General features: G+C 40.3%; 1 protein-coding gene across 1 annotated transcript in view; it reads left to right on the top strand.

Annotated features, from left to right (window-relative positions):
• The window catches only part of LOC135472855 (putative elongator complex protein 1), a 55,776-nt gene extending 40,679 nt beyond the window's left edge, over window positions 1–15,097 (top strand). The window contains 8 exon segments of the mRNA XM_064752560.1: window positions 255–316; window positions 1,302–1,364; window positions 4,007–4,181; window positions 6,298–6,421; window positions 8,354–8,481; window positions 11,598–11,749; window positions 13,893–13,974; window positions 14,582–15,097. Of these exon segments, the coding sequence (XP_064608630.1) occupies window positions 255–316; window positions 1,302–1,364; window positions 4,007–4,181; window positions 6,298–6,421; window positions 8,354–8,481; window positions 11,598–11,749; window positions 13,893–13,974; window positions 14,582–14,652 (857 nt within the window). The 3' untranslated portion in view covers window positions 14,653–15,097.
• Window positions 15,098–16,743: the final 1,646 nt, after the last annotated feature.

The following is a 16,743-nucleotide window of genomic DNA, read 5'->3' as shown; positions in this document are numbered from 1 at the left end:
TGTTAATTTCACATTTCACACAAAACTATACAATCACCAATGTGTCTATTTTTATGGCCGTAAATTTAAAACTGTGGGTTTCTGACTTTCTCAGTGTCTACTCTTAATCTGTGTGATGATACGCTGCAAATTTAAGTCCAAAAATGCAGAAAAATGTCTTGACAAAAGGTTACATATTTTCCGATGTCTTTGGTTCAGACTGACTAAATGTGGCATATAAAGCGTGACACCTTTTAACCTGTATTTATAAACAGCGGCGCTGAAGGCAAAACAAGAGGCCAATGCTGCAGCCATCCTTTTCGAGCAGTATGTTGGGGTAAGATGGAATTTCTCTATATTTAAAGTCACATCTGTTAACCTATGTTATGGAAATTGTATGTATTTGAATGTATGTACGCATGTTTGCTGGATACACTATAAATAGGCTGCCTCTGAATTAACTCTTTTGTCATACAACACCTGCCATGATGTAACACAAGGCTAGTTTTGAGGCATGAAACTACAAGAAGTTTGGATATCAGCTATGTATTGAAGTAGGCTTATATATTATGTAGGTTAAATATGTCATGACAGTGACAAAGATTTTCCACATCGGCCATTGAAATGTGAAGAGATATTAAATAAAGTGAATGTTTTATAGTTGAGGAAAAGCATAGAATGTCTGTGCATATAGATATTTAATTATAAAATTTTTTGGCTTAAAAAAAATTATATAACTTTTATCCTGGATTTACCAGAAATTGCAGAGGGACCTCAAAGTGAGGTCATGTCCATATTAACCATTGGCAGTTTTCAGCCATTTTGTACTCCAGTGCAGTAAGTAGTATTGGCATTGTAAATTCTACACTTCAACGTTGCACTTTCTACTTGATATTTTCAGGCTGTCCATTGTTTTGGTACAAGTTACTGTGAATGGGAATTCCATATTGCATAGTTTACTTCCCTTAACGGAAGGTATCAGAGCAATTATCCAGTTCACATTTGGATGTACCAATGTGATGGGATTTAATCAGCCACATTGATTAACTTTAACAAGTCCACCTGTGTAATTTCTTGTAAGGTTAACTACTTTTGAATCATTGCAGTTTGCTTCTGTGCATTAAGATGTGGAGTACCAATGAAACGGATATTTAGGTTCCTAAAAAAAAACTGGCTGCCTTCAGAGTTGCAAATGTGGCTTATTGTCCCTGGTAAAGTGTTAAGGAGTCCTTTTCTCAGGTTTGCAGCTTACCTACCATTTGCTGTTGCATTCTTACTTCAGAACTGATTAATATATTGAGTTGTCATTGTTTGTTGCTCAGGATATTGAGGAAGCCATCACAGTTCTGATTGATGGTCAAATGTGGGAGGAAGCCTTAAGACAGGTGAGCCAAATTTCTGTAGTGATGGTCATGTGTGGATGTGGTATCTGAGGTGAGAGGTGTGATTGAAAGTTAGGTGTGGGAGGAAACCTTAAGACTGGTCAGCCAAATTTCTGTAGTGATGGTCATGTGTGGATGTGGTATCTGAGGTGAGAGGTGTGATTGAAAGTTAGGTGTGGGAGGAAACCTTAAGACCGGTCAGCCAAATTTCTGTAGTGATGGTCATGTGTGGATGTGGTATCTGAGGTGAGAGGTGTGATTGAAAGTTAGGTGTGGGAGGAAACCTTAAGACTGGTCAGCCAAATTTCTGTAGTGATGGTCATGTGTGGATGTGGTATCTGAGGTGAGAGGTGTGATTGAAAGTTAGGTGTGGGAGGAAACCTTAAGACTGGTGAGCCAAATTTCTGTAGTGATGGTCATGTGTGGATGTGGTATCTGAGGTGAGAGGTGTGATTGAAAGTTAGGTGTGGGAGGAAACCTTAAGACAGGTGAGCCAAATTTCTGTAGTGATGGTCATGTGTGGATGTGGTATCTGATATGCCGAGTGTGACTGAAGGTCAGGTGAGGGAGGAAACCTTAAGACAGGTGAGTGGATGTGGTACATGATGTGCCAGGTGTTATTGAAGGTCAGGTGAGGGAGGAAACCTTAAGACAGGTGAGTGGATGTGGTACGTGATGTGCCAGGTGTTATTGAAGGTCAGGTGAGGGAGGAAACCTTAAGACAGGTGAGCCAGATTTCTGTAGTGATGGTCATGTGTGGATGTGGTATCTGATATGCCGAGTGTAATTAAAAGTCAGGCGAGGGGGAAACCTTAAGACAGGTGAGTGGATGTGGTTCATGATGTGCCAGGTGTTATTGAAGGTCAGGTGAGGGAGGAAACCTTAAGACAGGTGAGTGGATGTGGTACGTGATGTGCCAGGTGTTATTGAAGGTCAGGTGAGGGAGGAAGCCATACGACAGGTGAGCCAGATTTCTGTAGTTATAGTCATGTGTGGATGTGGTATCTGATATGCCGAGTGTAATTAAAAGTCAGGTGAGGGGGAAACCTTAAGACAGGTGAGCCAGATTTCTGTAGTGATGGTCATGTGTGGATGTGGTACATGATGTGCCAGGTGTTATTGAAGGTCAGGTGAGGGAGGAAGCCATACGACAGGTGAGCCAGATTTCTGTAGTGATGGTCATGTGTGGATGTGGTATGTGATGTGCCAGGTGTGATTAAAGATCAGGTGTGAGAGGAAGCCTTGGGACAGGTGAGTGGATGTGATACCTGATGTGCCAGGTTTGATTAAAGTGTAGGTGAGGGAGGAAACCTTAAGACAGGTGAGTGGATGTGGTACGTGATGTGCCAGGTGTTATTGAAGGTCAGGTGAGGGAGGAAGCCATACGACAGGTGAGCCAGATTTCTGTAGTGATGGTCATGTGTGGATGTGGTATCTGATATGCCGAGTGTAATTAAAAGTCAGGTGAGGGGGAAACCTTAAGACAGGTGAGCCAGATTTCTGTAGTGATGGTCATGTGTGGATGTGGTACATGATGTGCCAGGTGTTATTGAAGGTCAGGTGAGGGAGGAAGCCATACGACAGGTGAGCCAGATTTCTGTAGTGATGGTCATGTGTGGATGTGGTACATGATGTGCCAGGTGTTATTGAAGGTCAGGTGAGGGAGGAAGCCATACGACAGGTGAGCCAGATTTCTGTAGTGATGGTCATGTGTGGATGTGGTATCTGATATGCCGAGTGTAATTAAAAGTCAGGTGAGGGGGAAACCTTAAGACAGGTGAGCCAGATTTCTGTAGTGATGGTCATGTGTGGATGTGGTACATGATGTGCCAGGTGTTATTGAAGGTCAGGTGAGGGAGGAAGCCATACGACAGGTGAGCCAGATTTCTGTAGTGATGGTCATGTGTGGATGTGGTATGTGATGTGCCAGGTGTGATTAAAGATCAGGTGTGAGAGGAAGCCTTGGGACAGGTGAGTGGATGTGATACCTGATGTGCCAGGTTTGATTAAAGTGTAGGTGAGGGAGGAACCTTAAGACAGGTGAGTGGATGTGGTACGTGATGTGCCAGGTGTGATTGAAGGTCAGGTGAGGGAGGAAGCCATACGACAGGTGAGCCAGATTTCTGTAGTGATGGTCATGTGTGGATGTGGTATCTGATATGCCGAGTGTGATTAAAGGTCAGGTGAAGGAGGAAACCGTAGGACGGGTGAGCCAGGTTTCTGTAGTGATGGTCATGTGTGGATGTGGTACGTGATGAGCCAGGTGTGATTAAAGATCAGGTGTGAGAGGAAGCCTTAAGACAGGTGAACGGATGTGGTACGTGATGTGCCAGGTGTGATTAAAGTGTAGGTGAGGGAGGAAACCTGAGACAGGTGAGTGGATGTGGTACTTGGTTTGCCAGGTGTAATTGAAAGTCAGGTAAGGGAGGAAGCATTAAGACAGGTGAGTAATGCATATGTTGGAATGTAAAAGAGGTCAGATGGGCAGATATACAGACAGATTTTCAGGTAAATCAGATGAAGTGTATAGTTCGCCAGTGCACAGATCTAGCATGTACCTTAAACTATCCAATATAAAGGTTACATGTTGACAGCAATGCCATCCTGCAGAGGTGCACTCAACGTATCTTTGTTTATTTGGACAGATGTACAAATATAAACGAACAGACTTTATAGACACCACCCTGAAGCCTTCACTATGTGAGAGACACAACCAGCAGGTGGCAACACTTGACGGTCTGAGAACGGAGTTTGAGCGGCACAGATCCCGTCTAAATGTGGTCCGAGAGAAGAAGGAGAGATCACAGATTGAATATATGGGTGAGACTACTGAGGGACTGCTGCAGATTTCTGAGCAGTGGGGTTTATTTGTTTGATTGATATGATATGTTAAAGAATGTGTCTTTGACATTTTTTCATGATCTGTGTATTTTTAAATCTCTTCAGATCTATGAAATGCTGGTTGCTGTCACATAAGTGAAGTATTCTTAAGCACAACATAAAACACCAATCAAATCAAAGTAAATCAGTCAGATGTAGGAAAGATCACACGGGATTTGTGTTCAGAGGAGTTCCTTAGTTAGGATAGATAGTTTGTGCTACATTGTGCAATACAATATGTACGTGTACATAGTATAGATCACTGATGCTGAGTGTTGGGTGAAACCTCCAATATATTGTCTTGAACCAGTGTCTTCAGAGTCAGGAAGCCAACTTTCAGGTCAAGTGTCTTTGCTGTATTGCAGAGCTGCAATTCCAGTTGCAATCCCTTTTTGCTGCTGAAGCTATTTTTAAGTGACTGCCAGTGACATTGGTGGTAAATGTACTTTGTAAATGACAGCCAGTGACATTGGTGGTAAACGTACTTTGCAAATGAGATCCAGTGACATTGGTGATACTTTCTAAATAACAGCCAGTGACATTGGTGGTACATGTACTTTGTAAATAACAGCCAGTGACATTTGTGGTACTTTCTAAATGACAGCCAGTGATATTGGTGGTACATGTACTTTCTAAATGACAGCCAGTGTCATTGGTGGTACATTTACTTTGTAAATAACAGCCAGTGACATTGGTGGTACATGTACTTTGTAAATAACAGCCAGTGACATTTGTGGTACATGTACTTTCTAAATGACAGCCATTTACATTGGTGGTACATGTACTTTCCAAATGACAGCCAGTGACATTGGTGGCACATGTACTTTCTAAATGAAGCCAGTGGCATTGGTGGTACATGTACTTTCTAAATGACAGCCATTGGCATTGGTGGTACATGTACTTTGTAAATAACAGCCATTGACATTGGTGGTACATGTACTTTGTAAATAACAGCCAGTGACATTTGTGGTACATATACTTTGTAAATAACAGCCATTGGCATTGGTGGTACATGTACTTTGTAAATAACAGCCAGTGACATTTGTGGTACATGTACTTTCTAAATGACAGCCAGTGACATTTGTGGCACATGTACTTTGTAAATAACAGCCAGTGACATTGGTGGTACATGTACTTTCTAAATGAAGCCAGTGACATTGGTGGTACATATACTTTGTAAATAACAGCCAGTGACATTTGTGGTACATGTACTTTGTAAATAACAGCCAGTGACATTTGTGGTACATATACTTTGTAAATAACAGCCAGTGACATTTGTGGTACATGTACTTTGTAAATAACAGCCAGTGACATTTGTGGTACATGTACTTTCTAAATGACAGCCATTTACATTGGTGGTACATGTACTTTCCAAATGACAGCCAGTGACATTGGTGGCACATGTACTTTCTAAATGACAGCCAGTGACATTGGTGGCACATGTACTTTCTAAATGACAGCCATTGACATTGGTGGCACATGTACTTTCTAAATGACAGCCAGTGTCATTGGTGGTACATTTACTTAGTAAATAACAGCCAGTGACATTTGTGATACTTTCTAAATGACAGCCAGTGACATTTGTGATACTTTCTAAATGACAGCCAGTGACATTTGTGATATTTTCTAAATGACAGCCAGTGACATTTGTGATACTTTCTAAATGACAGCCAGTGACGTTGGTAATACTTTCTAAATGACAGCCAGTGACATTGGTGATACTTTCTAAATGACAGCCAGTGACGTTGGTAATACTTTCTAAATGACAGTCAGTGGCAGTAGTGGAGCTTTTTAAAGGACTGCCAATGGCATTAGTGGCACCTTCTAAATGTCAGCCAGGTGGTACATGTAATTAGTAAATGACAGCTAATGACATTAGTGATATGTGTACTTTCTGAATAACAGCCACTGACAGTAGTGTAACTTTTTAAACAGCTAGCAGTGACATTGGCAGAACTTTGTAAATGACAACCAGAGATATAGGTGGAACCTTCTACAGGACATCAAGTGACATTGGCGGATCCCTGTTTCCCATGATACCTGCTGATTGTTACAGAGGGCGAGGGCCATGCTGATGCTGACTTGTTTTCTGACGCCAGCAGTGCTGCAGGAGAGAGTGTCCAGTCCTCGAGATTGACCACTGATAGCCAGCGGTCAACCGTCATGAGTCGCTCAACCGGGTGAGTTTTTACTGTATCAAAAACATCAACTTACACATGTACATACAAATTATTCAAGCTTACCCTATGGTACATTTTGGTTATTTTGTCATATCTTATCATTACAATAATGTCTCAAACTCTGGTTGTAGCCAACTTTCAGCGTGAACAGGTGGGAAATTATTGATTAGACTATGTAACCTCAGTGTATGTCTGCGTATGTCAGGCTCTGGGATCACTGAGTGACCTTAGACTTTCATTATTTCAAATCACTTCAAAATATTGCTTGACAGTGTAAATTCTGCGTAAGTTATTGTATAACAAATTTTAGCTGAAATTACGAAAAGGAACATACCAAATTTAATGATTGACATTTTGACTTAAGTCTGAGATGTCTTCGAATGTGATACTGGGCCCAGATGTCAGTAATTCAGTCTCTGGTTTAGTAGTCTACTGTGACTTGCTGTAGACCCCAATCCATTGTACATCTGGAGAGGTGAGGTGGTTTTGTCCTTCATCAGTTCCTTTGACAAATAAGTTACCTGAAGAACATGGTCATGTATGTCAAGTATTCTTGAGAGCCAAATAAAACAGCCAGTAAACAAGTAAATGAAGTCTCAAGCCTGTTTCCTTTATTGCTGGCAGCAGATTTCAAGAATATTCATGTTGGGAAAGATTGTGCTCATGGCAAAACAGTTAATGAAGCATTGTAATGTTAGAATTTTAAATAAAGGAAAAGAAAACATTTCAGTGTAAGCATCAGTAAGAGGACCATGAAAAGCTCTATCTCGGTATATCTTCACTTATAGATTACGTTTTTTTTTTTTTTTGCAATAAAGTCTGTCAAATATGTGAGTTGTATAGTGTGCTTTTTGGTTGTGTATGGTCCCAGTGACATCTGACAGCTTTTTCTGACTCTTTATGTTGAGGTCTGAATAAGGTTTTCATGAGGCAGTATACACAGGTTTTGTTTGCCTTTGTGAGAAAAAGAGTCTGATTATGCTGAGTACCTGATTCAGGACCATTGAAGTGATTAGGTGATGTCAGTGATGTCATACTGTGCATTATCAGTATGGCCCAGAAAATGCCCAACTTACAATTTATACATTTCACTGCATTTAATTCAGTGAAATTATCTAAAAAAATTAACTGAAGGTTTTTTCATGTACAGTTTTTAATGGCTTTGTGGGGATGATTACTTCATTTTGATGTTCTCCTTCCCATTATTACTGTATTGAAATCTTTAATATTTAAACCTAAAGGATAGTTTTAAAAACAGTAGCAAATCCCGGTTGTGATACAACCATATGGTGTACATGAAAGGCGCACATGAGAGCTATGTGCTTAGCAAAACTTTATTTGTGGCACTTACCTTAAGCACATGACTCTCATCTGCAGTGAACTTTTCTGTAAGTTTTTGCCCTAGGTGGAAATGTGCCAAATTTTTAACGTGTTTGATAATTTCTTTTTTTTATGTACGAAGCGTTGCCGTTAGCGAATGAAAGCTATCTCCTTTCAAGTAATTGCCAGTGCAAATGTGTTTGCGGGTCACATGCTCTGCAAGATGGCAGTTCATAGTAACATGATAACAGCAGACAGCTGACCAAAGCGGACATCTGCATATTATTAATATAGAAATGCAAACATTTGACCAAACTTCCAGATCATGTGACCTGGAAACGCATGTGCCTTGGCGGTTACTTGAAAGGAGATAGCTTTGGTTTGCCACACACAGTAAGACATCGTGCATGAATGAAAGAAATTATCAAACATGTTTGATATTTGACGTATCTCCTCAAAAGGCAAAAACTTACAGACAAGAGTTACGTGCTTAAGGCAAGTGTGAAGAATGAATTTTTCCTACACGCGTGGGTCTCGTGTGCACCAGGGCTTGACAGTAGATAATGCTGTATGTCAGTTTTGACTTTTGTTCCTTTCGTGTTTGGATTTCAGACGGTCTTCTCGTAATAGACGGAAGCTAGAAAGAAAAAAGTGGAGTTTGAAGGAAGGCAGTCAGCATGAAGATTTAGCCCTGCTAGAAGCTCTGTCTAATATTGTCACACTAGTGAAGAACCTAAGAGGTAAATATGGAGGCAGTTGGTATTTATCTATTTGTTTATTTGATTCATGTTTAAAGCTGCACTCAAAAATGTTTATCCCAGGCTTGGACGAAAGGGAAAGAGATGGATGGTAATTGCTGTCTGGATAAAATTTTGTGCTCTTGTTCACTTTGTGCAATCTCAGGTCAAGTTCAAAAATCTGATTTATCTGCACATAAGTTTTGCGTGTTAAAACGATTCCCTTGATTCTTATTGGTCATTGGTTTCCATCTCAATACCTGTTTCTGTCTCAATACCTGTTTCCATCTCAATACCTGTCTCTGCCTCAATACCTGTTTCTGTCTCAATACCTGTTTCTGTCTCAATACCTGTCTCTGTCTCAATACCTGTTTCTGTCTCAATACCTGTCTCTGTCTCAATACCTGTTTCCATCTCAATACCTGTTTCTGTCTCAATACCTGTTTCCATCTCAATACCTGTTTCCATCTCAATACCTATTTCTGTCTCAATACCTGTTTCTGTCTCAATACCTGCTTCTGTCTCAATACCTGTTTCTGTCTCACTACCGGTTTCTGTCTCAATACCTGTTCCTGTTTCTGTCTCAATACCTGTTTCTGTCTCAATACCTGTTTCTGTCTCAATACCTGTCTCTGTCTCAATACCTGCTTCTGTCTCAATATCTGTTTCTGTCTCAATACCTGTCTTCTGTCTCAATATCTGTTTCTGTCTCACTACCGGTTTCTGTCTCACTACCGGTTTCTGTCTCAATATCTGTTTCTGTCTCACTACCGGTTTCTGTCTCAATACCTGTTCCTGTTTCTGTCTCAATACCTGTCTCTGTCTCAATACCTGTTTCTGTCTCAATACCTGTCTCTGTCTCAATACCTGTTTCTGTCTCAGTACCTGTCTCTGTCTCAGTACCTGTTTCTGTCTCAATACCTGTTTCTGTCTCAGTACCTGTCTCTGTCTCAATACCTGCTTCTGTCTCAATATCTGTTTCTGACTCACTACCGGTTTCTGTCTCAATATCTGTTTCTGTCTCAGTACCTGTTTCTGTCTCACTAACGGTTTCTGTCTCACTACCGGTTTCTGTCTCAGTACCTGTTTCAAACATTGTCTGATAGTGATAAATACTGTGAAGTACTTAATTTTCATGTGGAACTAATTTTCGTGGATTTCACGGTTAATAATTTACTGCGAAAAATGATTCCAGGGAAAAAAATATCCAATATTAAGTGATATACTACAGGTAGTAGTAATAATGAGATCTTTGCCTGGCTGTCGGGAGTTGTGCTAAGAAAGACCGAACAGCCAGCTAAATTTTTTAACAGCAGGGAAGAGAAATTATGGTTTAAATATATACAAACTCTGGTGCTAAGGCTTGGTGGGTATAAAACAAAGTGGAGTTCATGCGTCTTTAGTTTGGTCAATCTTTGCTATGCCCGTAAAGTGAAAGAAAAGTAGATACCAGCACGTGCTGGCTTCTAATGAATGTCGCTCTGATACACGCTATCCCAATGACTGTGTCTCTCCTGTGGTCCAATGAGTGAGCTTCTAACAAACTGTGAAGTGTGTACAACAACACAATGGCTGTTTGACAGCTACGGCAATGTTTGCGGTTTCTGACCTGCTACAGAGGACGATTAAAATTCAGAACTTACCGTAATGCTTGATAAAGAATGAGTGACTGGCGCCAATAATGGTGAATTCATATGTTTTGCCTTGTACTGCTCAAAAGGTGACAGGTCACTTTGCCAGGCGTTTAAAAGTACTCATCAATGATTTGAAAAGAAGTAACACATGTTTAAGTACTGCTCACCCTAGGTGCAAAAGTAATCTTCTTACGTAGTGATTATCCATCCCCCATTGTTTTAATCTCTGATCCAAATCATGAGGATTAGTGACACCACAGGAAACAAAGGAGGATTAAAGACACCCATAATGATACCTGTTTGATGTGCTTGAATAATTTCGGCCATATTATATCTTGGAAACTTTTAAGATTTTAAAATTTGTTTTTCATTTTTCTCTTAAATACATGAAAATTAATTCCCGTGAACATATTTTTGGAGAAAATCTGCGAAAATAAATTCCAGCAAATAATAAGTACTTTACAGTAATATTCAGAGACAGATCCATTTTTTGACCCTTGTGATCATGTTCAAATACCAGCTTGACCCATGCATAACTTTTGCATATTTAGCGATTAATATAAGTTTTCAAAATTAGGTTGATCATTGGTGAGAGTGGCGAAAACTGGGAGGAACCAGGGGAACTCCTCCACTTTGGAGGTTCACACCAAATCTGCGACCAAACAATGCCCATTTTAGGGTCTGAGAATAGTCAGTCTAATATCACAGTGATGGGGATCTCCTTGGGTGGAGTTATTACTGCCCTCGACAAGGCCTTGGCAGCTAGTACATGTGGACTGTAATGCCAGAAAAGTGAGAAAATCAACAGTTGAAAAAAGGATTAGCATCAAACTTCATGTTCTTCTGTAGCCAAATTAACATAATTTTTTGATGTTCTTTTTTTGACAATGGTACATTATCACATGTGCACATGTGTATACATGAACAGTCATTCAGGAATTGAAATCAGAGGGAGATAAGTTATTGACTGATCTCTTTTTCTATTGATCTTTACTTATGTCCTAGTGTCGTAGTTTGACATTATATTCAGTCACATAATTTTCTCATAAATTTTCTATCTGTGCATGTCTTGACGTCAAATTACTGTTTTGTATTATGATATCATGCTACAGCATTTGCAGCATGACAAAAATATAAATTGTTAAGTTAGATGGATATCAGCTGTTCTCTGACTATGGTAATTTCTGCAGATGTTGTTTTAGGAGTTTGAGGAAATATTTGTGAAAATACAATCAGCTGTCCTGATTGAAGCTTTTAATGATTGAAAGTGTATTGCAAAAGGTATGACTTTGAAAATGGTACTTGTGGCTGCCTCACTTGGACCTCAGCACTGAGAGGTTAGAGCATGGAAACAGGACAGGTTGGCTCGGTGTCAGTATAATGTGACTGGGTGGGGTGTCTGTCATGTCTGCTGTCCATACATGTATAGGGGAATCTACATTCAGAAGCTATGCTGACATTGGTAGTATAATTCTCTCATTGCAGAGGAGATAACCCCACTTCTGAAGATGTTGGTTCAATTCTGGCAAGAGGATGAGGCTCGAGAATTACAGCACAAATATGAAGATTTTTTAAAGGTCATTGAGAAGTCAATCCCTGAAATCTGGATCCAAGAGGAAGAATCGGATAAAAATGCTGTAAGCCCTGGGGCAGTTCACACAATGGTTTATGATTTCATGGGTAATGGTTGGGGTGATACCAGGATGCGGTGCGAGAGTGGCAATACGATAGATTACACAATACCGTAGGACAAGTCTCCTGTATACAGGGATTGGCCTAAACATGTCAACAGACTATAAAAGTTTAATCTATGTTGTCTAATCTACTAAGCCAGATGCAGCTCTGGTACAGATAGGGTCCGTTTTCATGAAGCTCACTTAGTTAAATAAGCCCTTAGCAGCTACCATGACAACATATGTCGTAGAGATATAGAGTGCACTTAGCTAAGGGCTACTGAACACTGAAAAAAAGAAAGAAATAAAACCCAAACCCATGTGAACCTGAGTTGTATCAGAGTAAATTTATAACTTCATTAGTTATTTAAACTATGAAGTTTCTCTGTTTTTTTTGATTTTACTATCTGGATCGTATCCTCTGTGACCTTGGGGTGGTGTTACTTTAGAAGTGGGGGCATGTTTGTAGGACTACTTATATACTTGGTAGTTCAGCATACTCGACTTATAGTGAAAGAGTGGTCACCTCTAAGGACTGCAAAATATTTCCAAACCACCAATTTATACTGAGCCCTGGTTGGAATTTCATAGTTAGATCTGTTAGGAAAGTTTTCCACGTCTTCGTTTGAGGTAATGTTCTTTGTTTACGTGGAAGTTAAGCAATACAGATCGCTTGATTGGCCAAGATTCTGGTGCAGATTGTTTGATTGGCTGCGATGCTGACTGATAGCCAAACACATCTTGCTGCTCATGGCCTTACATTTTTCAGATGAAAGCTCTGTGGTGACTAATGCTGAGTGTGGTATTTATGGTAGTCACATGCAGGTAAACTATAAAGTCTGCATAAAGCTGGGCTTTGGCCTGAGGGTTCATGAAATTAACATGAAATAAACCAAAGAAATCCGATGAAGATTTGGTAATGTCTCTCTCTCTGTTGGTCAGCAAAAATATTAAAAATGAATTCACATTTGTGTATTAAGCAGGGTCATTTTGTTTTGTCTCCTCTTGAAATTTATTTGATTGGTGTTTTATGCCGTACTCAAGAATATTTCACTTATACGACGACGGCCAGAATTATGGTGGGAGGAAACTGGGCAGAGCCTGGGGGAAACCCATGACCACCTGCAGGTTGCTGACAGACCTCCCCACTTACTCTTGTCTTGAAAAGCAAGCCCTTTATTAAAAGGTGGTCATTTTCAGATAATAGATTGTGGTCATCATGACAGATCTTTGATCTTCTTTCTCACACCTCTTGGCTCTGGTGAAGACTACAGTGCTGCCATAAGTGCGGACTTGACCTCTAATGTATCTACATATACTTGTTCTAAACCACACGTATGCTTGGCCACTTAGGATGGTCAGAGCAGAAAAGTTATGCTCCATCCAGCTTTATGCTAATAGGAATATCACTGTTTATGTGGGAAAAAAATCTTGAGAAGAGTGTTCAGATGATGTAAAAGTACTCCAGTTGAGTGTAGTCATTTTTATAGGTGTTAAAGGAATAAACAGAAGACTGACAGTAAAAGAATTACATAAAGTACTCTGGTATGTAGATTTTAATGGTCTTTTGTGTGAAACCATCTGTAGTTCTTAGACTTTTTGTACACTTTACAGCCCATTTCCCACAGGTATGCCACATTGTTCAATGTATACTTATATTTTTTAGTTGTAATGAACAGCTCCTAGTGAAATTCTAGCCTTTGAACCACTGCGCTTCATTTTGGAAACGTTTTCGCTGCTAAGATGCAGCCTTAATTTTTGACATATTTCTTAATATTAGTGGCAAATATTTGTTTCAAAGACATGATGTTGAAAAAGGAAAGTGCAGGTAAAACTCTGCTCATCTTTATGCTGTATGTAAACCAAGTATTGAGATAGTGTATCTTTTTTGGAAAAACTTCATGTACATATGAATATAATAATAATATATTAATAGTTGCCACAATGTTACCATCTAGAGTAGCTAACAGAAGCATGTAGCAGTGTTTCTTGATTATCCCTGAATTTCATAAAAAATATCCCCCACTATGGCAGACTGAGTTTTGTTAGATAGTATCGGGAAGTATTTGTTATTGTAACATTGCATTGTTTTGATTTGCCATGGTAGGTCATTGGACCAGAAGCCACTGCTAATAAGATAGCTGAAGCCATGAGGTCAGGGCGTCAACTGAAGTGCACAAGCGAAGAAGGTGAGATAATGCTTGACCAACCTCAGTTGTTTTTGTTGTGAAGCTACTGCAAGGGTCTTTCCTTCTTGTGCAGAAGGTATCTTTAGCAGTTTCCAGCTGTTCAAGAGTTTGCACAATCACTTGAGGTCCATGAGAGAACACTACATAATCTAATAATGCTGCTTGTGGCCATCATGGATTTCCTGTCTGTCACACCAGTTTTTGTGTTTTCAACCAATCAAGTTCCTCGTTACAGTGGCTTGAGGTCAGGTAAAGATGGTGTACATAACCCAGTATAGCTTCTGTTGGCCATTGACTCAGCTGTGGCTTTTATTCAAGAAGTAACCTACATGTGCAGATGATCGTGGATTTCCTATGGGCTACGCCCAGCTTTTCCCCACTATAATACTGGCTGCCCCCGTACATGTATGTGTAAAATATTGGCGTAAAACAAGTAAATAATTAAATTCAGTTGACTCCGTCAGGTACTTAGTGAAGGGTATTGGTTTCCTCTAAATATAACTGCCTGTTTTTCATCACCAACAGATCAGTTTGGGGATTACTTCATCACCTTTGATGTCATTTGATTTAAGTCATTTTTGTGGATACCAGCTTTTCTATGTTTCAGATTTGCTGGTGAAAACTCGTCCTGTGTTTTCTACGGACAGTAAATGGAAGCTTGGAATACTGGAGACGTGATCCTATTTATTGAAGTATGATGTCTTTGATTCATGTATCGTATTTATCTATACATCTGTTAAGTATCATTACATTTGCTGTCCCATTCCGAAATAAATAAAAATTTCCTCATACTAGATCTTATGTTATTTTTTATCTTGTTGTAGCATCTTAAAATGCTGTTCAAACACAGAACATTCTGAAAACAAATAAATCTTGTGAAAGTGAATAATACCTCAGGCATTCAGTAAATATGACTCAATATCCTTGGCAATCTCTGGATGAGAGTGTCTGATATTACCTTCATCTGTGACTCTGACAGTACCCAGGACATTCAGTGGACGTGACTTTGACAATACCAAGGACATTCAGTGGACGTGACTCTGTGACAATGCAAATGACATTCAGTTAATGTGACTTTCTGACAATACTTAGTACATTCAGTAGATGTGACTCTATGACAATACCCAGGACATTTGGTGAATGTGACTCTCTGGGAATATCGGTACCAAGGACATTCAGTGGATGTGGACATGATAGTGACAATACCCTGGACATTCAGTGGACGTGGCTGTGTGACAATACCCAGGACATTCAATGGATATACCTCTGTTACAATACCCGGGACATTCAGTGGACATGACTGTGACAATACCAGGGAGATTCAGTGGATGTGACTCTGTGACAATAACCGGGACATTCAGTGGACATGACTCTGTGACAATAACCGGGACATTCAGTGGACATGAGTCTGTGACAATACCTAGGACATTCAGTGGACATGATAGTGACAATACCCTGGACATTCAGTGGACGTGGCTGTGTGACAATACCCAGGACATTCAATGGATATACCTCTGTTACAATACCCGGGACATTCAGTGGACATGACTGTGACAATACCAGGGAGATTCAATGGATGTGACTCTGTGACAATACCCGGGACATTCAGTGGACATGACTCTGTGACAATACCCGGGACATTCAGTGGACATGAGTCTGTGACAATACCTAGGACATTCAGTGGACATGATAGTGACAATACCCTGGACATTCAGTGGACGTGGCTGTGTGACAATACCCAGGACATTCAATGGATATACCTCTGTTACAATACCTGGGACATTCAGTGGACATGACTGTGACAATACCAGGGAGATTCAGTGGATGTGACTCTGTGACAATACCCGGGACATTCAATGGACATGACTCTGTGACAATACCCAGGACATTCAGTGGACATGACTGTGACAATACCCAGGACATTCAGTGGACATGGCTCTGTGACAATACCCTGGACATGCAGTGGACATGGCTCTGTGACAACACCCAGGAGATTCAGTGGACATGACTGTCACAATACCCAGGACTTTCAGTGGACGTGGTTCTGTGACAATACCCAGGACATTCAGTGGATGTGACAATACCCAGGAGATTGAGTGGACATGACTCTGTCACAATACCCAGAACTTTCAGTGGACGTGGTTCTGTGACAATACCCAGGACATTCAGTGGATGTGACAACACACAGTAGATTCAGTGGACATGACTCTGTCACAATGCCCAGGACTTTCAGTGGACGTGACAGTGACAATACCCAGGACATCTAGTGGGTGTGACAACACCCAGGATATTCAGTGGATGTGATTCAGTGACAATACTCAGAACATTCAGTGGATGTGACTCTGTGACAGCACCCAGGATATTCAGTGGATGTGACAGTACCCAGGGCATACAGTGGATGCAATTCTGACCATACACATGCAGGGCATTCAGTGGATGTGACTCTCTGACAGTTTCCTGGTGCATTCAGTGGATGTGACTCTCTGACAGAGCACTTAGTGGATGTGACTCTCTGACAATACACAGCATTCAGTGGATGTGACTCTGACATTACAGGAAGTTGATTACACAAACAAGTAACTCATGCGATAACCCAGATCTAATTCAAATTAAAGCTTCTTTCAAATAATCACTTGTACTGTGCACATGTTTATTTTGTCGTTACGTAAATAAAGAACTACGAATAACACCCCTGGCTGGAGGAAACCAGGGTGATATCTAAGAAGACAAACATATAAAGCGTTTTCTTGTAAACTGTTTATTTGCTTG

This window comes from Liolophura sinensis, chromosome 8 (genome assembly GCF_032854445.1).
Source record: "Liolophura sinensis isolate JHLJ2023 chromosome 8, CUHK_Ljap_v2, whole genome shotgun sequence".
In the NCBI taxonomy this organism is placed as follows: domain Eukaryota; kingdom Metazoa; phylum Mollusca; class Polyplacophora; order Chitonida; family Chitonidae; genus Liolophura; species Liolophura sinensis.
This window is presented reverse-complemented; position numbering and strand designations above follow the sequence as displayed.